Consider the following 23534-nt stretch of genomic DNA (forward strand, 5'->3'; position numbering starts at 1 on the left):
CTGCTGCAGACTTGTGGTCTTCGTTTGGAGAGCACTATAGATGCAGAAAAAATCCAGTGTTGTGTGTGCAAATACAATTGAGTGGAGTAAATGTGTTTTTGTTCATGCACGTGGCAAGATGTGGCACTCCTGAGTATAGAAGGCGACTTCTCTGATGGCAGTTTGTGCTCCATGTTACCAAGGAAGAAACAGCATTCCTGTGTGACTTTACAAACCAGAAGCTGTGTTTGTTAAGTGTCATTGTTTCATTAAATTCGATAAATTTGGATACATTTAGTTTTCTGCTTTCTGTAAAAGAATAGAAGCTGCTCGCACAGATTTAAGAGTACTATAGTAGCAAAAACGTAGTGTAGCGAACACATTTCCGATTGTAAATATGCTTGTCATAAGTGGTTTATACTATTTATATATCTGGGCACTTTTTATACATATTTATGAAACCCAAGGCTGCGGTGGCCCTTGTTCACGTTCTAAACACAAGTGTGAATTACAATTTACACTTTTCCTTGTGTACTATCATGTGAAGAACTGTACAGATCTGAATAATTACTGTGGGCTCTATATCATGTGTAAGGCAGAAATATATCCGCTGATTATTATTGCACACGAAAACGAACTGGAAAAAATCAGAGTACAGGTTATCGTTGCAGTCACAGGCTGGAACCCCGTATCACTGAGAACATCACCAGCAGGATGACGCCACTGAGAACAGCAACATTGAAATAGGAAGCGAATGTGTGCAGCTTGGCAATGATGCTTGGCCCCGTAATTTTCAACTTGACTGTTGCTACGAGGGAAGTTCCATCGTAGCAGCTGGAAGAAAAAAAAAAAGGAAGCATGAACAGGTTGTCCGTACAACAGAGAAGGACGACCATCTGTTTAACACTTTAGCATTTCTGTGTCATCAGCTCTCGAGTGAACCTCCCGTGAGCTCATATGAAAATTCGATGGTGAGAAATTCAGATTCCCAATGGTCCGGTTTGCCATAAGGCTTTGGAAGGGTCATTTGTAAGGGGCCCCGTGCAGATAACATGGTGACAACTGGTACAGGCTTGGCTTTGGAACCTTGTCGAAGGGTGGCTTGCTCTATTGCTTGTTTTGACGAGTGGTGCAGTTTTGACGAGGCAAAGAGAAGAGTTAATGCCAAAATGAAACTAGCCAAAAGGCCGAGAAGCAATGACGTTAATCAACCATTAGCGTCCCACACGCCAGGCCACACAAGCCAAACAGTGGCCACCGAGCAACTTCAAAAATTTTGAGCAACCGCTCGTCTTGCTGCACCCTTTGCTACTCTTGGAGTTACACTGCAAAGCCTGTGGGCACGTGTACATTGTAATTTGTTTAATGATGAAGTGTTCATTGCTCTTTGGATGGCTAACGACGACACCATTCAGAAAACTTGACCAAGTCTCAAAGCATAACCACGCAGATAGATTGGCCGCGTCTCAGATCGTAACCACGCTTAAACTTATAGCTGAACCAAGAATAAGCTGGGTGAATCACTAGTGCGAAGCTGCCCCAATTTTTTTATTGCAAATGGTCCACCAAACCTCGAAAGAAAGAAGCTGTGGCAAGACCTGGTGCAAACGTGGCAGTTTTGGTGGTAATGAGCATATGTGCGCGTAATACGGTACGTACCTGTAAATGCCCGTGTCCCAGAACTCGGCGCGCATGATGTGCAGGTTGTTTGCCAGGTCTATTCTGACCCGGCCACCAGACAGCTGAGACACGGCCATTGGGTTCAGCAGGACAGAGCCGTTGCGCCATTGGTAGAACTTGCTGCCAAACCTCTGCCTGCAGACACCCACCAAGTGGGCACACGTGTTTGGCTGTGCCTGCATCCCTCCTCCCCTTTCTTTTGCATGCAACTGCTGTTGTATCAGGAAGATAACTTACAATATTAATTAATGTTCCTACGTACATGATTCTGCACCTATAAATGCTCCCCACCTTGGAACCCAAAGGCAGTGTCGTGGAACCCACCACAAAGCCAGTAAAGGATCTACCTGTTGGAGGGATTGAACACAAAAGGCAGCCGGATCACGATTCTCATATATCTGTCGATGCTTCGCTCATGGAAATATTTGTATTGTAAAGACAAGCAAACAAGGAACTGTGCCTCCAAGTAGCTTCGGGCAAAATCGCGAGGTGCAGGACAACAGGGATGGCAATGGTTGGAGCCGGATCGAACATAGAGACATTTTCATCGGCACTTCCTTTAGTACAGATGGTTGGCACGGGGCATTCTCTTCCGTTACGGAGAAGGACTTGATGTGTTTCGCGCCAGAAATGCAGTTTACGTGCCTGGAGCAGGAGAGCAGCACCTGGCTTCCCCTGACCCTTGCGACCGTCCGGCGTAGCACGCGCTTGGGTAGCTCGAGGATCTTCTGGCGCAGAGAGAAGATGCCGCGACTGTTGTCCACCACTTCTTCGACGAGGCCCGACGCATCCGTCACCACCACCATGCCCTTGCCCCGCACACAGGGCTCCTGCGACAACAAAGAGCGCGAAGAATGGGCGCCTTTTTGAACTTCCTGTGGTGGCAATGGGCTCTGCTGCACGACCACAGGGTAACAGTCTAGTTGTTTAGCAAGTTGAGCAAGGCCCGATTGAAAAGAAGGGGGACAATACGAGACCTTGCGGTGCGCCTCTGGAGTTTCTGCATGTGCTCCCGAAACTCTAGGGCTGTCATCAGAGTTTAAAAGAGGAAGAAACCACTGTGTCTGTGTAACAAGAAAAGCAATGACCGAAGTCTCCATTCGTCCCCGCTCATGGTTGAGTTAAGGGCAAGATATCGCCAGTATAAAGCGTTTCGCTTTATACTAGCTGCATTTGTTTGTAGCTGAGAGTAGCCAGGAGTGAATCAATTCATCTGCTAGGTTTTTCTTGAGCTGTATACCGCACGCTGTGTTCAGGATTGACTGTTCAATAAAGGATGAGTGATGTCAAACCAAGCAGCACTGGGCAGGGGCATGGGTAGAGAAGAACGTGAAGCCTGTGTCAATAGAACTGTTCATGTATATAGTGACATATGGAGAATGCATTGCACGGGAAGCTTGCAGCATTAAAAACCGAATGACTCAGCCTTGCAAAAGCATCATTTGGCTGGAAAGATGTCAATGTAGTCATTGCCCAACACGCGCATGACTTTATAAAACGATAACTATACATGGACCTGCTTTCAACGAGTAAATCGAATTGTGCACGAGATATATCCTTTAAGCTAGAGACCATGCTCCATTCAGCATTCATTGCTCAGTGAAAGAGCTAGAGGGGACACGCTGTATGTGCATAATAAGTTTCTGGAGCAACTAGCAATACAGCAAACCTTCCTACTCAGTCTTACAGATTACAAAACAATATTCAGTGCAGACCACGTGGAGTTATATGATGCTTGGGGAGACAGAGCGTTAACTGTATTCCATAAGATACAATTAACGCTCTGATTTGGAATGATTTATCACATGGAGGCAGAAATTGAAGAACTGCAGAGCACCACCAATGCCTTTTTTTGCAGTTGGTAATTGTCAAACTATAGCTTCTTTTAGTGAAGGGAGGTATCACATTAATTGAGGTTATTAATGGAGCTTGATTAACCTTATAATTACTAGGTTTAGAGAGAACATTTGTGTCGAAAAAATGCAGGCAAGTACCAAAAAATAGGCCAATCCATAAAAAAATCAAATGTGGCTCATGATCACAGAAATCTACCACCATAGCTCGCATTTTAATACTCGCGATTGTAGCTCGATTGCGCAGTTCGCATCCACATGATGAAGTGGCTTAACCTTAAGAAACGTTAACCCGTAGTTACTAACGACCTCCGGATTATTTGTAGATGGAGAAGTGCACTTACGGCGTGGTCATGACCACGCCGTGAGTGCCGTGCATTGGTTGAGACATCAGCAGCAAAGCCGACAGTGGATTCTGTGGAAGCCACTCAACACTATTTTCGTACTATAAACGCTCCCTCATTTAAAAAAGAAGAAAAATGCACGCACACAGCAAGCGAAGAGAGGAGTAGAGAAATGAACATGCCACGCGTACTTGCCAAAGTTATTTTTGTAGGTATGTTTGGAATCTCAGTGTGCTGGGCCTTTCGGTATGGGCCTTTGGCCTTTCCAGCACACCCCAGCCCTCCTGGGTTTAAATAAAGTATTGTTATTGTTATCTGAAAAACCGTATCACGCCGATCCCCAAAGCTGGCTCTGCCTCGCATTCGAAGCTATCGCGGAGAAGTGTGCTTTAAAGAGCGTGCCGGGAAAGCATTGCTGGGACGTTGCGCGGCTGCGGAAACTGGATTTAAAAGTGGAGAACAATGAACAGACATCACAAACGAACAAATGTGTAGAGAAACAGACATGCCACGTACTTGCACCGAGCTTTCGCGGCTTGACAATTATTTTTAATCAGCTAGCCATCTGAACAGATGTCACACGTTGATTCCTATAAGTTCGCTCTGCCTCGTAGATTGCGTTATCGTGGAGAAGCAAGCTTTAAAGGAATACTGACACGCAATTTTTCTTTCAAGTTTTTTTTCGCTGCTATGAGTGCATACCAGCCCACTAATCATAGAATGGCACATAAGAAGGTAGGTCTCAGCGTAAATAAATATTTACAGCCTCGGTTATTTGTCTCAGTTTCAGATTCGACAAAACGAACAACTGAAGCTGCCGCAGCCGTGACAGGAGGGCGCTCGTGACGTCACCGTTCGGTCGCACCACGTCCGGTCTCTAGGCGCGCGCGCGCGCCCAGACGGGCCTTGGTCCCACCATCCCTACGCGCCCAGGCAGCATGACGTCAATCCCAAAACCCATGATCCGTACACACGCTGGAGCAGCGCCCGCCAACTGCAGCCATCGCACCGACATGTCGCGGTAGCCCTGACGTCGGAAGTTTGGGGCTGCTAGGAGCAGATGGCGTCGTGCTGAACCGCTCTGAGCTAATTTTTCATGCACGCAAAGATTAAAATGGCTTTAAAATATGTTATACTGAACAGTTAGTGTTGAAACTTGCTGGGAGATATCTCCTTGTACAAAGGAAGCCTTTCACGTAATTATCCCAGCTTTGAAATTTCGTGGCAGTACTCCTTTAAAGAGCCTAGGGGAGGCGTTGCTGGGACGTTGTGTGGTGTGATTGCGGGAAACCTTGTATATAGCCTCGCGTACTGCCGGCAACTGCTGGGCTTATAAGACTCGCTGTATATTAATATTACATTTAATGATCGGGTGAACAGGCTGTCCCACTTCAAGAACTTTTACAGGCTACGTATACCACTAAGCATGTTCCACCCACGTCAGGCAGTGCTCCTGGATGGTGCTCTGTGGACTAGTAGTGGTTCTACGAAACGTTTTTGAACTTAGAAGTACGCAAGCAACCAAGGACGTCCTTGGGACGTCCGAAATACAGCCGCACATCCAATGCCCAGTTTGGATGGCCACGGTACGTCCACTGTACGTCAATGTTTCGACGTACAGTGGACATCCAGGAACGGATGTACAGGTCCGAACGACATCCGCTAGTGGACGTACAAAGTTACCATGAAGCATCAAATGATGGCTTAAATTGAATATAAAAGCAAAAACGAAAAAGCTATAGGAGTGGTTTTCTAGTCCGGTAATCCAAGCGATGACCGGACGACCGATGCCCTAGGTGCTAGAAGTTGCTGGACGTCGAGTGGTCGCTGATAATCAGGTTTTCCCGCAGCTCAGGGAGGGGGACGGGGGAAGGAAAGGGTGGTAGGTCGGAGTTATGTGCGCTCTCTAATAAAATGTGGGCTAGTGTGCCAGGCTTAGACCAGAAAGTGCATTGGGCGGGAAATTGAGTGGGAAACATGTGGTGTAAGCGAATTGGATGGGCGAAAGTATTCGTTTGAATGCCACTCAGAGTCGTTTCTTCTTATTTGGAACGCTTGGAGTGAAATTGAAGGAAATATTGTTGGTTGAGTAGATAGTACTGTGCAATTTCCAGAAATGTGACTAATGGCGTGGACTCCGCTTGTTCTTCTGGGGCCTTGAGTGCGCCGGCTTGCTGATGGGCGAAATTATTGCCCGTCAATGTACAGGGGGGAATTCAGAGACGAGGACGACGTTGTTTTTTGGGGGGGAGGGGGGGGGGGGGAGGGGGGTGATATTGTGAGAAAAGCCGAAAAGTTGGTGGGGCCACCCTCCCTGCCAAGAAGTTCCGATAGGCAGCTTGAAATTGAGCTAAGGTGACCGATCTCTAGGCGTGAATGAGTGCGAGTGCAATCACCAATTCTTCAGCAAGATGTGTGGATACCGTAATAATTGCAGCACAGGTTGTAAGGACTGATTTGGTTGTGACGGTTACAACTGTGTTCTGTCCGCCCGGATACGAGCTATGTGTATACGCGACGTCCGGACGGTTCCCATAGATGTTTCTCGGGGGCTTCACTCCGCGCTTGTATTTTCATTAGACGGAGATTAGGATGCATGTTCTTAAGCGTTGGGCAAACCTGTATATCAGACCTACAAGCCTCGGGCAGGACAAGAAGAGCAGCAGAAGATGCTGGGTGCGCGTATCGTAGATGTTCTAGCAAGGCAAGATCTGTAGGTGTTTGAGTGAGCCGGATACGTTACTGTATGAACACCTTACTCAGTGGCTTTTCAACTGGGACTTCATAACACAGTTTCAGAGATATTGAAGGTGTTTGAGTGAGCCGGATACGTTACTGGCGATGTGACCTTCAATATCTCTGAAACTGTGTTATGAAGTCCCAGTTGAAAAGCCACTGAGTAAGGTGTTCATAGGTAGGCCCAATGCTTGTTTGACTGTCTTGCGTGCCAGTTTGCCAACAGATTGGTAAAGCAGATGTATGGATCAACGTATGTAACTCGTGAGATTAGAAGTGCTCGAATCAGTCTCTTCATGTCTTATTCTTTCAGGCCCTGATGGCAGTTAGAGATGTGACGGAGCGGGTGCGTGGCTTGAATGAATGTCTTGGATAGTTGGACGAGATCATATTGTTCGGCCTAATTGCTTGTATGTGAGACCGAGAATTTGGACTGAAGTGGTGGGCCTGATGTCCTAGTCGTCCCAATGTAAGCAGGTGGGCTCAATATATCGAGCTGGTGGGTGCTTGCGGACAATTATTAAGTCAGATTTATGAGGTGTCCGATGAAGACCCACAGACGATGCGTAAGGCTACACAATGTCCGTGGCTTCTTGAAGAGCATCATGAATATTTCGTATAGAGTCAGTATCTGTACATATGGTGATGTCATGTCCATATAGAGCATGATGTATCTTGGGGATGGCGTCCAGTTGTTGGGGAAAGTCGAACAATGCCAGATTGAATAGAAGGGGGGGCAATACGGGACCTTGCGGAGTGCCTCTGGAGTTTATATATGTGTTCCCCTAGGGGGGATATACACAGAAACTCTAGGGCTGACATCCACTGCGGATGATGTCAAAAATGGGTTTGCAGAAACCACACGTCAGCAGTGACGCCACAGGGGTGACAAGAAAAACAGTTATCATTGTGTTAACTTCCTGTTGCCATTCAAGCGCTGTGGTCAAGCAGAAATAACGTTTAGGTGGTGGCTTTCATCGAAGGCCGCAAATCGCACAAGAAAGGTTCTGGTGACGTCATAGGGGCACGGCGAGAAAGTGGCTGGTGAGTGGCCACCGGTGGATGCGTTTTCCTTATTATCTTTATTACTTGTTTTGTGTTTGCGTTAAAACTGTCACTATTGTTATCGGGACTCAACTATCTTTTCAACGATCCAAACAGCCACCATGGCTGTTCATGCCGATGTCGCGTGAAAATCGGGTGCAACCGCCAATGACGCTAGACGAACCGAATCTCGCAGTTGCCGTGCCGTTAGCGCTGCTAAAAGTCGGAGGGTGATGATCGCAGCGTGAGGAGTCATTAAGGGTCCGCTCACGCTGCACAGGCCGATCATGTGCAGGCTCCAGTGGTCCTTGAGCACCGCCTTGACAGCATCCGGGACGAGCGAGGAGCGGCAGGGGAGGCCCTCGGGGAAGAGGTCAAGAAGGAGCGTCATCATGGCCGCCTCCTTGGGCAGCGTTCTCTCGGAAGCCTGCAGCGGAGACACCGGTTCAGGGCTTCGTGATTCAGGGCTTCGTAATTCAGAGCTTCAGGGCCTGTCTGCAGTGGCGTAAATCTTGAAAAATCACAAGGCGGGACACGCATCCTTCCATGGCGGCCATTTTGTTTTTGCAAATATAGGTTTCATTTTCAATTTGTCATGCTTTGAAATAAAACGAAAAGACGAGCATGGGTTCCCATCTCGCGTAATTGAACTCTATTGCAGGCATTAAAAAAAGATTATTATAAAATATTCCGTGCAATATGAGTAACAATCACCTAGGAGATGTTTCCTAGCTTTCGACAATTTTAGAGTCCAAAAAAAAAAACGAAGCAGCTTTTACTTTTGGATTTCGATTTGGCTCTTTGGAAGGGCTTCAGGTATTAAGAGTGTGTTTTTCGGAGAGTGCGCTATACTTAACTGATATGTGAAAGCTAATTCTCAAGGGAAGGGTGACACTTGCAAAGGTCACCCTCCCCCCCCCCCCCTTCCTTCCCCCTCGGGTGATTTACGCCAGTGGCTATCTTTTGGGGTCGTTGGGTAGGGAAATGCCGGTTCTCGCCTCCTTGTAGCCGACAGTGCATATGCCGGCCCTCCGGCGCCTGCCCACGGAACCGCATCGGTCGCAGTCGCTCCAGCCGGACCACTCGAGCCACGTGGTCAGAGGGAAGCCCCGCACGTCGGCCCGCTCCTCGCTGCTGTTGTGCTCGTGCTCCCAGACCTGCACGGGCGCGCGCTCTGCGGTTGCCACACGGCGCACCAGTGACCGCGGTGGGCAGCGCACCATGGAGTAGGGCTCGTGGGCGACCACCTGGAGGTGGTACGTGGCGTACTCCCTGCCCGCCCACAGGCACTGGTAGAAGCCCGTGTCCGATGCCAGAGCATCCGTCACCACCAGCGACCCGTAGCCCATCAGCTGGCGTCGGGTGTCTCCCTTGCCCAGGGCCACCGGAGACATCGACGACTTGGACACCGGGTCCACGCGGTGCCACGGACTCTGCGCCTCGGACTCCGGGGGAAAGCTGCGCCCCGCCAAGCCCTCGGCTGTTGGCTGGGTGTTCTTATTTAAACACGCTGTCATTTGAAATGGACTTTTTCTCTCGATTCTAATGCATGCAATAGTGGCCGTATGGTTTCGGATGAGGAGAGCCATGCAGGGGTTTATCCAGAATTTTTTATTCTTTTTTCACCTACTGGCCCGAAACGGAACGCAAGTCCGCGTATGGATTCCGGGGCATGTGACCCAGGGGTTCGGCAATCACGCTGCTCATAATGCAGCGCGGGAGAGCCTTCAGTCTACACCTCCTGTGATTGCTCCCCATCTAGCACCTGATCCAGGTCTACATCCGCGCCTTCAACTGAATCATGCTAAACATTCTCGCAGAAAGCGGCTCGCTGAGAAGACTCCGCAGGGATACCTGCATGGTGTCCCCAACCTATGTTCCGCAGAAGTCTTTGTAAACAAGACAATCACTAATGCTGCCCTTACACCCTCCACACCGCAGAAATGGTTTCACCTGAACTCTTTAGCCTCTCCGTACTGTCCCCATTGCCAGCAAAATGTTTTTTCAGACCTCAAGCACCTCACTTGGCACTGTGCAGCTTTCGCATCTTTTCGCAATTCTTTGCTCAGTGCTCTGCCCCCCAACTCGAAAAAAAAAAAAAAAGTCCCCTGAAAAAACCCCCGTACGAAGACCCAAATTTTCTGCATGCTCTAGGCTCGTTTTCCTTTAAGAGTGACCTGGCAAGGGTAGTGTGAGATGGGGTCTACACTAACCCCCCCCCCCCCCCCCCCCCCCCCAAAGAAATCACTGATCATCTATATCCAACGATTCACCTCTAACGATTGAGTGATCACCTCCCCCTCTCCTCCCTTCTTCCCCTTCCCCAACTACGGCCATGTGGCCTCCCCCATCTTAATAACTGTCATTCAATTCAATTCAATTCTTTTTTCTTGGGGGGGGGGGGGGGGGGGTTGGGGTGCAGTTGGGGTGGGTGCATAAATCCCTGGGCAGGGTTCTCGTGGTTGTGGAAGCTTTTTTGGGCAGTGTCGCAATCCTTCTGGGGGGGAGGTTGTTAAGGGGGTGTATATAAATCCCTGGTGCCATGCTATCACTTATAGTGAACGCAGAATGTCTACAGCGACTGAACCAGCAAGCACAACTACGCCTTCCGCCTCTAATTCAACCTACACACTTTTTTACACCATTGTCGCCTAAAGGAGGCATTGTATAGGTGGAATAAGGGTGTTGAGAAGTCATTGGGCCCTTTTTCTTAGCTTCCAACACCATGATTTGTAGCTTTACACCTTTTTTTTGTGTGGCAACGATGGTGTTGACCGACAACGTACAACACCCTCGTTTTTCTGTATGGTGTTGAAAGGGCGTGAAGTGTGTGTGCAATTGCAAAACAAACAGGGGCGCTGGGGGTCGACCTAGCTTCTTCCGGTTTTGGTAAGTTTTGCTAGGTTATGCGGTATTCTCGCTAGGCTACGCTATCTGCTGAGGGGTGAGAAAAAATTAGATGGATTTTAGACGCGTAAGTGGTGGGTGGCGTACTCCCTGCCCACCCACAGGCACTGATAGAAGCCCGTGTCCGATGCCAGAGCTTCCGTCACCACCAGCTGATGGGCTACGGGTCGCTAATGGTGACTATATGGAAAGAGCATTTCTAGCAAGAAATCATAATTTCCAGCTTCAGTTCTGACTAGATTATTAGATTCTAGCTGGAATCGACAACTTTCTAACTAGAAAAATTCTTTGTCTAGCTAGAAACGATTATTTCCAGCTTGCGGTTTTTTTCCTTCTAGCTGGACTGACAAATGCTAGAAATGAACTAGAAACTGAATTTCTAGCTAGAAATTCTGCTATTTCTAGCTAGAAATCTGCTATTTCTAGCTATAAATTTGCCTTTTCTAGCTATAGAATATTTCTAGCTAGAAGAAATTTCTGGTTCAATAATTCAGCTAGAACAAAGCATATATTTTCACCTGGGATACCAATATTAGATGTATTAGATGGAGCTACACACGTCACACGCACGCCGATCTTTATCACCGCCGGGTTAGAGCCGTCCTTTCCTGCCCGTGGCTTCATCTTGACTCGAACGGAAAGTAGGGTGGCGTGCTCTGAGTGACGTCAACACGTGGGCATGGCTCTGCGGCGCGTTGCGGCCGCCGATCTCCAGATGCACGTGTCCGGAGGACTAGAGTTACAGTGCACTAGAAAGTATTCTAGTTTACTGTACTGGAGTACCGAGCTCGTGGGTCTGCGGAAAATTTCGCAAACGTGACGCTGGATATCAGGTTGACTGATGATCCTTCACGATTTCCACATAACAATCACACGCCTAACTCCAATAATTTAAAAGTTAATTGACAAATACTAGTTATTTTGATAATTTCAAAGTTAATTAACAAATACTAGTTAGTTTTTGCCCTACATAGCAATTAGAACTCGTTTTATTGCGTCCGTCTCGGCCTCTGACCACTTCGCGCAAGAAAAAGAAAGTTACCTCCAAAACATCCTGCATACTCGCTCTTACTCAATTCCTCGCTGGTCCAAGTGTGTCTAGTGCGTGTTGAATGTGCCCGTATTTCGTGCTGCACGTTCAGTCGATCCACATTGTCACGCGTAGCTTCGCTCCCCACACCCTTATTTTAGGTGGTTCACAAGCGCACCCTTTTTTCATATTTACACTCTTTTTTAGTCATAACACGTTTTAAAGGTGTGCGCCAAGGGAAAACATTTTACACCCTTTTAAGCCAAAGAGGGAGTAAAAAAAGTTTAGTGTCTAGGAGTCCGTGGTTCTGGACTAAATTTTGGGGCCCTTGCGAGTGGAAGAGCCCACTGTTTATGTTGAATAACAGCTATTGGTAATCTGCCGCAACTGGTCACCAAAGACGCTCACGCGGCTTCGACGACTGATCTCGCAAGAAGGAACCATTTTGAGATGTCCCAGAAGGAAAACGAAAGTGGAACGTTGTGTAGCGCCCTCTGAATTCCGCAGTGTTTTGTTTTATGTGTTTTTATTTTTAAATACCTTTACTAATCTCATCGAGTGGCTTCACCATCGCGGTAAATGTAACCTTCATTTGATCGCTGCTACGCCGTATCCTTGGCAATACATCACGTGATTCGCCAGGCCGACCTCCGCCGCCGGCAGCGTTCGTCGCAGCAGCTGCCGCCGCTGCCGGCTTGGCGCATGCGCTCTCCACAGCTGGTTCGCACCTGACCACGTGACTCGCTGCGTACATGCAAGCTTGGCCATGAATGAGAGCGAGGGCGGGCCGTCTTGTCTGAGCGCTGCGCGGGAGTTAGAGGCTTGTAGCCGTCATCAACAAGCGGCGTCTGAGCACTCCTTGGATATCGCCCGGCGAGCCGTGCAACTCGGAAAACGCCAGGACCACAGGCGTAGACAAAGGCAGGGTTTGGACGAATAGTTTAGTAATTACAGCTAAATGAAAGGTTAACCAAGTGAAACCAAGACTTAACTAGGCTGAACCCAAGCTTTCGCTTTGCATATTTAGGGTTAACTGGGCTAAGCCGCAGCCATTTTTCGCTTTAAGGTTTCCCCTCCTCATCATTCCGTCCCCCTTCCTTATCTTTGTCGGGGTTACCAAAGGCTCCTTCAAATAGAGTAAAGTTGTATTTTGTCTTCATGGTCCCTTAACGGAAAATAAGCAACCTTACCATATATATTCCTCCCCCTTGACTGGCCGGTCCGTGAGAGCACCCATGTTTTCTTTTTCCACCGGTTACAATAAGGTAGCGAGCGTATACGCACCATATTCCTGGGCAGGGCAGCTCTACCTTGGACCCGTGCAGCACGAGCAGGGACCTGTGCGTGGGCGGCGTGTCATTGGAGCGGCCGCCGATGCACCGCTCGTACTCGTCCCACGACCACTGGATCTCCCTCCTATTGCGTCACGTGGCACGGGTAGAAGAGGGAGGGGGAGAACGAGATTGGTGAACGAGAACTACTTAAGAACTCACGAGGAGCAACTTAAGGTTAAGGGAAAGCGAAACGCAGCTATAATGAAGCATAGAGCTCTGTGGGGGTATAACAAATATGAAGTAGTAAGAGGAATGTGGAAAGGAGTAATTGTTCCGGGTCTGCACGTTTGCGAATTCTGTACTCTGCTTAAAATCAGACGTTCTATCAGGCCTTGAAGTAAACCAGAGAACGGTAGGACGTTTGGGCTTAGGCGCGCATGGAAAAACAACTAACGAAGCAGTTCAGGGAGATGTGGGCTGGGCGTCGTTTGAAGTTAGAGAAGCACAGAGTAAAATATGCTTTGAGATGAGGTTGAGGGCAATGGATCAACGAAGGTGGGCAGGTAAGGTTTTTAGATATTGAAAAGCGTGGACACGCAGTGGTTAAGAAAGACTAGAAGGCTCACGATGAAATACGGAAAGAACAGCGGAGAATCCAAAACAGCCAAGGTAACCAGAAAAGAGACAAGGCAGATTGAAACGAATAAACGGAGGGAAAAAATGGAAGCTAAAACGTCGTTAGAGGTGTACAGGGCTGAGAAATTGAACACCAGAAAGGAAAATTTCTACGATAATTCCCAGGGCAGTGCTTTGCTTTTTGAGGTTAGAGCAGGTTGCCTGCGAACTAAGGCTTTTGTGGGGAAGTATTCACAAAATGATGGGGTATGCGTGGTCTGCGGAAAAGAAGCAGAAACTATGCGGCACATAGTGTTAGAATGTGAGGGTATCCATCCAAATCTACATGAAGGGAATATTGGGCTTCCAGAAGCCCTAGGATTTAAAGGAGTACTGACACGAAATTTCAAATCTGAGATAACTATGTAAAACGCTTCCTTTTTATCAGGAGATATCTCCCAGCAAGTTTGAACAGCAACCGTTCAGCGAAACATATTTAAAATCCATTTTAATCTTCGCCCGCACGAGAAAGCCCAGAGCGGGCCGACGTGACATCATCTGCTACGTGCCCCAAACTGCCGACGTCGGGGCTCCCGTGACGAAGCCGACGCGCTGGCTGTGGTTGGCGCGCGCTGCTCGGGCGTGTGTACACGTCATGGTTTTGGGACTGACGTCATGCTGCCCGGGCCTGTGGGGACGGCGAAGAGCTCGGCCGGTCTGGGCGCTCGCGTGCGCTCGCTCGCGCGCGCTTCCAGAGAGGCAGCGATACGGCAAGAATGGTGACGCCATGTCATACATGCTGTCATGGCGGCCGCTCGGCGTTTTTTTGTCGAAACCGAAACTGGCACGAATAAACGAAGCCGTAAATGAATGTTTACGCTGCGCTCGACCGTCTAATCTGTCATTCTATGATTAGTGGGCTGGTAGGCACGCATAGCAGTGAAAAAAACGTAACATAAAAATTTCGTGTCAGTACTCCTTTAAGGGTATCACAGAGGAAGTTAACTTCAAGGCTGTCGAGGGGACGAAAAGAAGGTTAGAATGCTGGTGGACGAAAAGCAGAGAAGGGAATATTGCCAGTTACCACCTGTAACAGAAAAAAAAGTATTTTGTGCCTAATAAGCTTTTTGTGCCTGCCCTAAGCAGCGCTAGTATTAAACCAAGAGTGTAAAGCATGGGCATATTAGTCCTTTTTGGTAAGATGACATGTCATCACCCCGCTACAAAGGGTAAACCAATAGCAATCAATCAATCAATCAATCAATCAATCAATCAATCAATCAATCAATCAATCAATCAATCAATCAATCAATCAATCAATCAATCAATCAATCAATCAATCAAGAAGCCGCCTAATATTTTTCAGGGGAAACGTGTGTGTCGCAAAGAGAAGAACAAGGCAAGGAGAGCTCGCCACCTCAAAAGAGATACAGTAAAACCTAGTTATAAGTTCCTCAGGAGAGGAAATTGTTTTTGCAAAAAGCGACTCTGCGTTAAAAGCGGTGATGGTTCGCTGTCAATGCACTGGAGGGGGGATTATGGAACACTTAGAATGAAGTAAACTTTATTTATGCGAAGGCTAATTATGTGCATCTTTAATCAACATGCGTGATATACGAAGCCAAGGGATGGCACTGGAGCGGAGAACGACATCCGACTATTTCCAGCGCAGTACGCCAAGCTTTTGCTTCGCATCAGGTTATAGCGACGAGAATTGGACGTCAAAAGAAGGAATTGTTGTAAGGTATCGCATCCACCTGGTTATTCTCTTGCTTAAAGAAGAAGTTATCGGAGCTGAGGTCACACTAAATGCACGCAGTTGTGTGAGACTAGCGCGCTAAGGCAGATACACGTGTTCATTATGCCCGTTTCGAAAACATTCGGTTTCCCCGATGTGACGACGCATGCAGTACTCACGCTCTGAACAGGCTCTTCACGGCCCCGAGGAAGTCGTAGGCACGACACTGAGGCGTCGCGCTGAGCAGCAGCGCTGGCACCACGACAGCCACGTGCTTCATGAGGCCGACCACTCTTGCTCTTTTTTAACCCTGCCCCCCAGATGGGGAGAACGTACTTGCGTAGGTTGGTTGCTTGCTTGCTTGCTTGCCTCAGATCTCGGCACATACCCCTGCGGGGGATTGACTAAGAAGCTGTGTACCTAATCAGGATGTGACCTATGTTCTTCTTGGTCCCAAAATTTAGAAAAGGGAATAGAGAACAGAAAATATTTTTATAACATGAAAGTAGAGGCAGGAATAAAAATTAAATAAATGTGAACGCTTAGCTGGCTAGCAGCGAAACCCGCCTGTCGCCGCCACATAAGAGTGAACGGCGGACACAACATCCAGGTGGAAAACTTCTATAGGGCGGAAGCGCCTAGTGAGATAACCTCGGAAGTAGATAGCGGACGGTGGAGCCGCTTAAAGGCTGACTCCAGATGCGTCCGTCGCATTGAGGAGATGCAACGGCAATTAAAAATAAAATGTTCTATATTTTCCTGTTAATCGCAGAAGGGCATTGCGGAGATGGGGCCAGACTAGATTTATAAACATAAAAATTTCGCCAGAGTTGATTGACTCGCATGAGAATTGCCGCCAACCCCCAAAGGGATTTGCCAAGATGCTAGGAATTATAATCTCTACCGTAACCGACCTACTTTTTTTAGTTGAAGGAAAGATATGGAATCGAAAGAAATTGAGCGAAAAAAAATTATGGGGGTTGATTAGAACCTGCGAAGAATGAAAGGCGAGAACCTATAGTTGGATCTGCCGTTGATCCGCGCTTGAACGTTCTGTAGATATTTGTGGTCGCAATTATCACCACTGGAGTGCATCTTACAAAGCTCACTTCGCTCGCTCGACATCGCCAGGAGACTCCTGTTGATCTGCCGTGGAACTTTCTCTTGAACTTTGCCACAGCGATGTTCACCAGATCCCTGGACAGCAGCACCCTTCGAAGCACGTTCCACTGGCTAGCCATCACAAAGAGCTTCCTGTTGGTCTGCTGTTTAGCCTTATGATGAACTTTGCGACCGCGCGTGTCTCCACTTGACCAGTTCTCCCCCTTTATGGTCAGCAGCCACCGTAGATGGCTTTTTTGCTGCTGCTTCGGGTGATGGCATGAGTAAAATCGGCAGCTTGCAGCTATACTTACATGTTGCGGAGATTGCTACCTTTATCCAACCACCGAAACGAATAAAATGAGTATGCGGTGAGAATAGCGCGATAAAAAGAAGATAAAAAAAGGCAGAGACTATGGACAAAGCTTGTTTTTTTGCATATTCTTAAGCTTTCTTAATTCATTGGAATGACTGACATGAATTGTTCCCATAGAGGCAGAGGCGAGCCTTTATCTTTCTCCAAACACATTGCCAACAGCACTGGAAGGGCCAGCTGATCGGCTAACACCTGGAGGATCAACTACAGCTGATCTCCCGAACACAGCTCGCTGCACGTACCGAGGACATCCTGGACTGAGGACGCCCCCCGCGCGAGGGAAGGGCTCCAACGTCCCCCGTTTTGCTCAAATAAACGTTCATTCCTCTTTGCGATTACGATGTGGTTTCTCCTAGCCTAAGCTTGGGCAATTTCCTCTTGTGTAGTCACGTGGCCCAAGCTTCTAGAAATCTCATCAACATCGCCACCACCGCGCGCACACGCGCCATACCTGGCTTCGAACGCGGAGTGAGACGAGCTGCTCTGTTTCTGACCCGTTAGGCTTAGCTAATGGAGGACGGGCACCCCGACCCACCTCAGTTCGGCCTTTAGTCACACATTCCCCTTTCGTTGCTGACCGCGTCTCCGCTCTCCGGCAGTCGACTGGGTTCTCCAACTGCGCCGCCCGCCTCGGATGGAGGACCGCTGGCGTTGCTAATTAACGCAGCAGAACGGTTTTTGAGTACACACCACCCCCCCAAGAAAGTCCTCAGCTTGAGCTCGCGTTCAAGTGGGCCACGAGCCATCATCGGTTTGACGACGGCACCCGCTCGTCGAAACAAGTGTAACAGGTACGCAATACGAGCCGCGCATTTCTCGGCACCTGCGCCTTCGACTACCATCGTGTGGACATGGAAGATACTCAATTTCCGGGAAGAGCTCCCGCACAAGGACCGAAAAGAAGGGGAAAGGCAAAGTCGACCACGTCGCTACTCGCAGCATCGCTCTCTCGAGATTGGCCAGCAGAAGCATCCCAAGGTCGCTCGAGAGGACAAGGTCCGAAACCCGCTGAGGAAGGTGGCAGGCCAGAGGGAAGTACTGACGTTGGTTCCTTTGCGGTGTCCAATGATGACCACGTCCCTTTGTGCATCGATTCGAGAAGAGGAGCCTCGCACATAAGCATGCACACTTCGGAACGCAGGCCAACCGCCTCACCAAATACACTAGACGCCAACGATGACTCTCGCACAGACCTGACCATAAAACACCGGATCCAACATCTCAAGACGTCGTTTCTACAAGCCGCCTCGTCTGAACTCGATACGAACTCAGAAAAGGCCTCCTTCAAAATGCCATTTCGACGTGCTTCTCCCCTCTCCAATACCGACCATCCGAACGCCTCTCAGCGTACAGTGAACGATAGAGATCAGTCTCGGACCAGAAAACACAACTACGTCGGCTACACGTCCTCCCCAAACGTCGGAGACAAAACTGACATGTCATCGCAGTGGGAATGGCAGCAGTCAAGACCACAAAGACTTGCCGAAGTTCAGTGTAATGGTGTTACAACGACTGCAATGCGATCACAGGTACGAGAAGTTGACCATGCTGTCAGAAAAACTATGTCGGCTTTGACATCGACTGAGGAAAAGTTCGGCAAGACTGACACGTACACTAAGCAAATGAATAAGGGTCTACAGGAACGTGGCAGGTACCCCGAAAGGGTGTTCTTTACGGAAAAGGGCCAAACGCCAAACAATGATGAACAAGAGTGTCACCCACCTGCCCAACCAAGGCCAGCCTTCCAAGATGATTACAGCAGGCACAGAGGAAGTGGCACCGCCATTGGAAATCCCCGAGAACAAGAACGGCCCGGATTCGACGCTCTACTCAACCTGGAACCTAATTTCCGCACAACACCTACTCAAGTAAGCGTGCTGTGCTCCGAAGGTCACGGGGACACTGCCTGGCAGCGTGATCACAGTGCTCTTGTCGGGGAAGACGCCCTCTTCGAGGTCGCGTGTAATCGGCGTCACTCTGAGATTGTGGTGATGACTGCAGCCGGCGAGAAGCCGAAGAGTCGCGGGGGCCGTGACGAGAAAGCATCAAAGAAAGGAAGAAAGAAAAGAAGACGGGATAAAAGTGCCGATGAAAAGAACGGACGTCGACGTCGGAAGGAAAAGAAGGTGGACGCTGATGACGAGACGATCACGGCTTCGAAATGGGAAGATACGAGCACTGGCAAGGGGGAATCGACACACGGTCGTGGCGCAGTACCGTCTCGGCAATTCAGCTTTGCTATCGGGCTGAAGCCATACACGCGTGGCACGATGCCTCGCACAGAGCTGACGCGCAGCAGCGACCTACCATTCGCCAGCACTGGGTGGCGACGGGAGCCAGCGGACGCCTATGCTGCTGACGAACTCAGCCAGTTCGAAACCTTACTTTCCGAATTCCCATTCAAGTTGTCTCAGTTGGAGCCCACCCAGGAGAAGGAGCGTGACGCTGACGCCAGCCGTGCACGTAAAAAGGAGAAGCGTCGCGGTGACCGCAAACGTCGGGAAAGACGCAAGGATGAAGGGCGCCGCAAGAAACGCAAAGAACGTGAGGGCAAAGGACGCCCCACGGGCGGGCGGAGTCCAGCACGAGCCCCAAGTCCGAGTGGCGCTCGGAGCCCCGCATCTCCATCGGGTGCAATGAGTCCGAAAGGTCTTGCGAGTGCTTCAGGTGCAGCGACCCCTGTAAGTCCCTCAGGTGCAATGAGTCCGGGTGCGGCAAGTCCTGCGGGTGTTTCAGGGGCAGTAAGTCCCGTGAGTCCCGACACATCGTTTGTCAAGTCGAAAAGAGGTCCATCATCAAGGCAGAAAAAGAAGAGGTCCGAAGCTCGCAGATCAGACAGGGCAGGCGGTGCTGCGACCCCATCCGGGGAGGGCCGCAGGACTGGCAGTAAAAAATCAAAGACAAAAAGACGTAAACGCCACAAGAGTGAATCTAGCAGCAGGGACAGAGGTTCCCGTGGCCACAAGTCTGACAGAAGTTCTGGAAAGAGGCGCCGTAAAGATAGAAAAAGAAAGAGGGAAGAGGAGACGAGCGCCATAGACGAAAGTACTGAAAAAGTGAGCCATCAGAAAACCTACCCCCAAGAGGAAACTGCAGAGACCAGTTTATCCCGTACGGGCTTTGAAATCACCAGCACCGAAAAGTTGTCAGAAACAAGGGCAAGCAAAAGACCGAAAAGCAGGCATAGAAGCCGCAAAAGACGGGGTGGAAGATCAGGGCACGACAGGAAAAGTAAAAGCAGGAAGCGGGGAAAATCAAAAGGCCGCCGTAGCCGACGAAGCAAAAAGCGGAGAGAGAAGTATCCAGAGGAAAAGGACACTACTGTGAGCCAACGAAGCGTCAGCAGAGAAAGACTTTCGGAAACAAGGCCTCCAAGTCGAAGCAGACGTCACAGAAAGGGCAGGCACAAGAAAAGGTCCAGGAGCCGGAGAAATCGTGAATCCGAGAGCGCAAGCACCATCCTGTCTTCCTACGACCGGACAAGAGAGTCCACAGATCGCTCTAGCAGACGATCCGGAAGTCGCAGAAGCAGAAAATCTGGGAGCAAGCGAAGCGGCAGGTCAAGAAGCCGGAGAAGCAGGAGTCCCGAAGGCAGCACCGTGTCGTCCGTATCTCGAATGTCCTCGGAAGGAAGGCGACGTAGAAGCAAAAGAAGGCACCGGCGACGCAAGCGCAGGAAGGGCCGAGGACGTCACAGAAGGAAACGGTTAGATGCGATGAGAAGCGCTACGGAGGAGCAATACAGAAAATCGGACGCAAGACTCGCTGAACACTTCGCCGAACCATCTGGCATGCTCATATTTGGCGGCCTTCTGTTAGTATGTGTCGCTGTCACGATCTTCCTATTGTTTGCAATACTACTGCTTATCACCTGCGCCTCTAACACACAACCCACCACGACCACCGACAGTACACTGGTTAATGTTGATTCATCCAAGCAAATCGCGAAGATTGTACCATTGGTGCATGCTCAGCCATTACGGCCAAAGAGACCGTATTACTGCGCTTCCCAATACTGCTCACGAGAGGCGCGATACCTTGGCGGACTCCTCAGCCCTGCCACGCGCCCATGCGATAACTTTTACGAGCACGTCTGCGAAGCTTGGATGAGGCAGCACCCTGCGCACCCGACGAGCACGGCGTCGCTGATCTCCCAGGCTACCATTCTGCAAGAGTCCGCCACGCGTCGCCTGCTGTATCAGCTGAACAGGATGAAGGGTCAACGAGACGTGCAGAACGCCGCAAATCTTCACAGTGCTTGCGTAAACAGCAACAGCAAGCTACCGGCGGTCAAGGACAGCCTGAGTTGGATGTTTTCCCACTGGAGTATTGGTCACTGGCCGCGCACCGATGCACCGCGAAATGGCATCAACGCGGTGTGGCGCTTCGCTGCCGAGCTCGTCCGAGACGTGGACATACCGACAATAGTGAGGGCCAGCGTTAGTGTGAACCCGAAGGAATTAGAAGCCTCGGTGGTGAGGCTAGACAGGCCCCGCTTTCTCTTGGGAGATGCAAAATTTCGCGCCAACGAGGTAGTCGGGCTCTTCAAGCAAGCTGTCTCCGAGGTGAGCGCAGAACTCGGTGCATCTGTCCCCAGTGATTTCGGCGACCGGCTTTTCAAAGTCAGCGCTGCCTTCGCGGTATTGGGTCGCACGAGGCACGGGAACGACTCCGTGGCCGTTCTTCCGTACGGTGGTCTCAGCGCTGGGCTGCGCGTGTTCCTCCGAGTTCTCCTGCTGAGCGTGCGGCCACAGATTCGCAGTGATGAGAGCGTAGTCCTGCACTCCGCGCCGTACTTTCGGGGAGAGGTCGAAAACACCCTCCGGCTGCTGCAGCCAGAGGACACCCTGAATTACTTCGGCTTCCTCGTTCTCGTGCGCTTCGCTCCGTTCCTGTCCCAGGAGCTTGGGAGCCTGCGGTCCCTCTTCGTGGACAGCGCTCTAGGGCGCACCATCGCCAATACGACGGACACGTCGCTGCTGTGTGCGTGGCTGGTGGATCGCGTTCTCCCCGGCTGCTTGGCGAAGGCTGCCCGTAGTTGGCGCCAGTCCTCTGGCCAGGAGGCCGCCACGCACGACTGGCTGTCCCAGCTGGAACTGGTCTTCCTGAGGCACGCGAGAGACTTCCGCTGGATCAACGAGCGGTCATCTCTGCTCATACGCTATCGGCGCAAGATGCATGCCGCCGGACGGGCCGACCTTGCACGGCAAGAGGGGGGCGCCTGCGCGCCGCTGGATGTCGTGAGCGACGATAATCCGCTCCTGCTCTACTGGAGCATCGTCACGCGTTGGCAAAATGAAACGTTCGGAGGCCTGTACGGGAGAAGATCTGTCCTCCGCCATCGGCGGGCGGGCTCAGAGCTTGACACAGAAGCCTCGTTCCGACGCGCCTTCCAGGTGGTCCATGTGCCGGCGGCGGTTTTCAACGAGTCCGTTCCCGCCAGCGGCACGTCCTTCATGTTCCAGCTGCCCCGCATCGCTGTACGCGTCTATCGGGCTCTCGTCCAACTGCTCTACGAGAACCTGTACGAGCCGCACGCCCCGTTGCGCTTCGACGAAGAGGCGAACCGCGAGCTCTCCGACGTGCTGTCTTGCTTCCAAGAGGTCAGCCCCGCAGCAGCCTCCGTAGGACCGCAGAGCGGGAAGCCAGTGCACAAGGTCATCCTGGATGAGACGCTGGCGATCCTTCTCGCGACGGCGGCCTTCGAAGAGCTTTCGCCCATCCGCAAAGTATGGAACCTCGACCTCCGACTCAAGGGCCTCTCGAACGTTACGGCGCTGCAGCTGTTTTTCATATACTACGCTCTGGACAACTGCGAGTCGACAGACCTGGCGTTCCACCGAGCTCGCCTGGCGGCGCAGTACAGGGTCAACCTAGCGCTGCAACACACGCAGCAATTCGCCAACGCCTTTGGCTGTGATCCCAAGGCGCCGATGGTGGCCCCGAGTCACACAGCTTGTGCGGTTACACGCGCTCTCAGTCACGGGCGGAGATCAAGCGCGGAAACAGTGAGTCGTGATGCGAGCCGCTGGCCAAGACCACCACGGCTTCTTTCCCCGAATGTGCCGGGCGTGGCCAGTTAAATATGCGTGTTCGAAAACTTGGAGAAGTAGTCTGCTTTCGGATCTTTTGCTTTTCCTGCTTTCGGGCATCGCTCCACAAATATGGACTCGGACGTCACGTCACCGTGGATTTCAGAGAAAATCATCGCGCAACATTTTTAGCTGGGTTTTACCCTCATGCACTTCTTTATCTGTGTTGTCGAATGTCTTCTTTTTGTATTTGCTGTTCCGTGTTAACTGCACGCTTTCATTCGTACGGAAATATAAATTGATGTGTACATTTACGGACGTCTTCGAGAAATGCATTTCGTGCTGTCACGTGACGTCTTTCCTTACACGAAGGCACCGCTTTGCCGGTGGTCAAAACTTACTGCAGGGCGTACGTTGCTCACAACCATGCTTACAACTGAGTGTCTGGAGCGTTGTTGGATGACGATCCTGCAGCTCAGCGCTGCAGCCACGGCTAGAGTGCTGTCCACATAGTTAACGTGCTGTCCTTTGGTATTCGTGTTCACATAAGGACACACAAGTGATTTTTAACAGCGAAGCTGTTTAGCAAATCGTAAGTTTTCGTGTCCGCAGTTATAAATGTTCCAAGAAATTGCCGAGCGCGCGCACGTGAGCGCGGGCCTCGCCGCGACCGCCCAGCAGTTAACAAAACCAAGAAAATCTCTAGCGCTCGTGTGTGAATTCCTCACGGCGGCGACCGCCTAGATACCAATTGGCGCACGTTTGTCAAGCCAAGCGTACCTACTTGCGGCGATTGGCCAAGATTACAAATGTACAAATGCGGAG

At 50.3% G+C, this 23534-nt stretch overlaps 2 protein-coding genes across 3 annotated transcripts; both read right to left on the reverse strand.

The window, feature by feature from the left end:
* Positions 1–105: 105 nt before the first annotated feature.
* LOC144163168 (uncharacterized) lies at positions 106–8282 on the reverse strand. Of its 2 annotated transcripts, XM_077693990.1 has the most exons (4): positions 7908–8282; positions 2301–2489; positions 1639–1790; positions 106–813 (listed from the first exon to the last, which is right to left on the reverse strand). In XM_077693990.1, exons 1-4 carry the CDS (start codon positions 8028–8030, stop codon positions 651–653), a joined length of 627 nt encoding a protein of 208 aa, XP_077550116.1. In that variant the 5' UTR covers positions 8031–8282; the 3' UTR covers positions 106–650. The 2 variants fall into 2 exon arrangements, with proteins under 2 accessions (XP_077550116.1, XP_077550115.1); XM_077693989.1 differs by lacking the exon at positions 7908–8282 and having other exon boundaries at positions 2301–5286.
* Positions 8283–8592: 310 nt separating this feature from the next.
* Positions 8593–15480, reverse strand: LOC144161763 (uncharacterized). Its single transcript, XM_077692365.1, has 4 exons — positions 15380–15480; positions 12858–12989; positions 8857–9094; positions 8593–8793 (listed from the first exon to the last, which is right to left on the reverse strand). Exons 1-4 carry the CDS (start codon positions 15478–15480, stop codon positions 8593–8595), a joined length of 672 nt encoding a protein of 223 aa, XP_077548491.1.
* Between the last annotated feature and the right edge of the window lie 8054 nt (positions 15481–23534).

This window comes from Haemaphysalis longicornis, unplaced genomic scaffold (assembly GCF_048455015.1).
Source record: "Haemaphysalis longicornis isolate Haplotype H1 unplaced genomic scaffold, Haemaphysalis longicornis Haplotype H1 scaffold_12, whole genome shotgun sequence".
NCBI lineage: Eukaryota > Metazoa > Arthropoda > Arachnida > Ixodida > Ixodidae > Haemaphysalis > Haemaphysalis longicornis.

Excerpts from the sequence above, each read along its gene's own strand:
- LOC144163168 (XM_077693989.1), bottom strand. The coding sequence starts at position 2,759 with ATGGAGACTTCGGTCATTGCTTTTCTTGTTACACAGACACAGTGGTTT. Across the intron at positions 1,791-2,300 it reads TGCTCTCCTGCTCCAGGCAC|AGGTTTGGCAGCAAGTTCTA; the intron begins GTAAACTGCATT and ends GTCTGCAGGCAG. Across the intron at positions 814-1,638 it reads TGGGACACGGGCATTTACAG|CTGCTACGATGGAACTTCCC; the intron begins GTACGTACCGTA and ends TTTTTCTTCCAG.
- LOC144161763 (XM_077692365.1), bottom strand. The coding sequence starts at position 15,480 with ATGAAGCACGTGGCTGTCGTGGTGCCAGCGCTGCTGCTCAGCGCGACG. Across the intron at positions 9,095-12,857 it reads CTGCCCTGCCCAGGAATATG|CTTTCCCCCGGAGTCCGAGG; the intron begins GTGCGTATACGC and ends GGCGGGGCGCAG. Across the intron at positions 8,794-8,856 it reads CCCACGAGCCCTACTCCATG|GTCTGGGAGCACGAGCACAA; the intron begins GTGCGCTGCCCA and ends GCGCCCGTGCAG.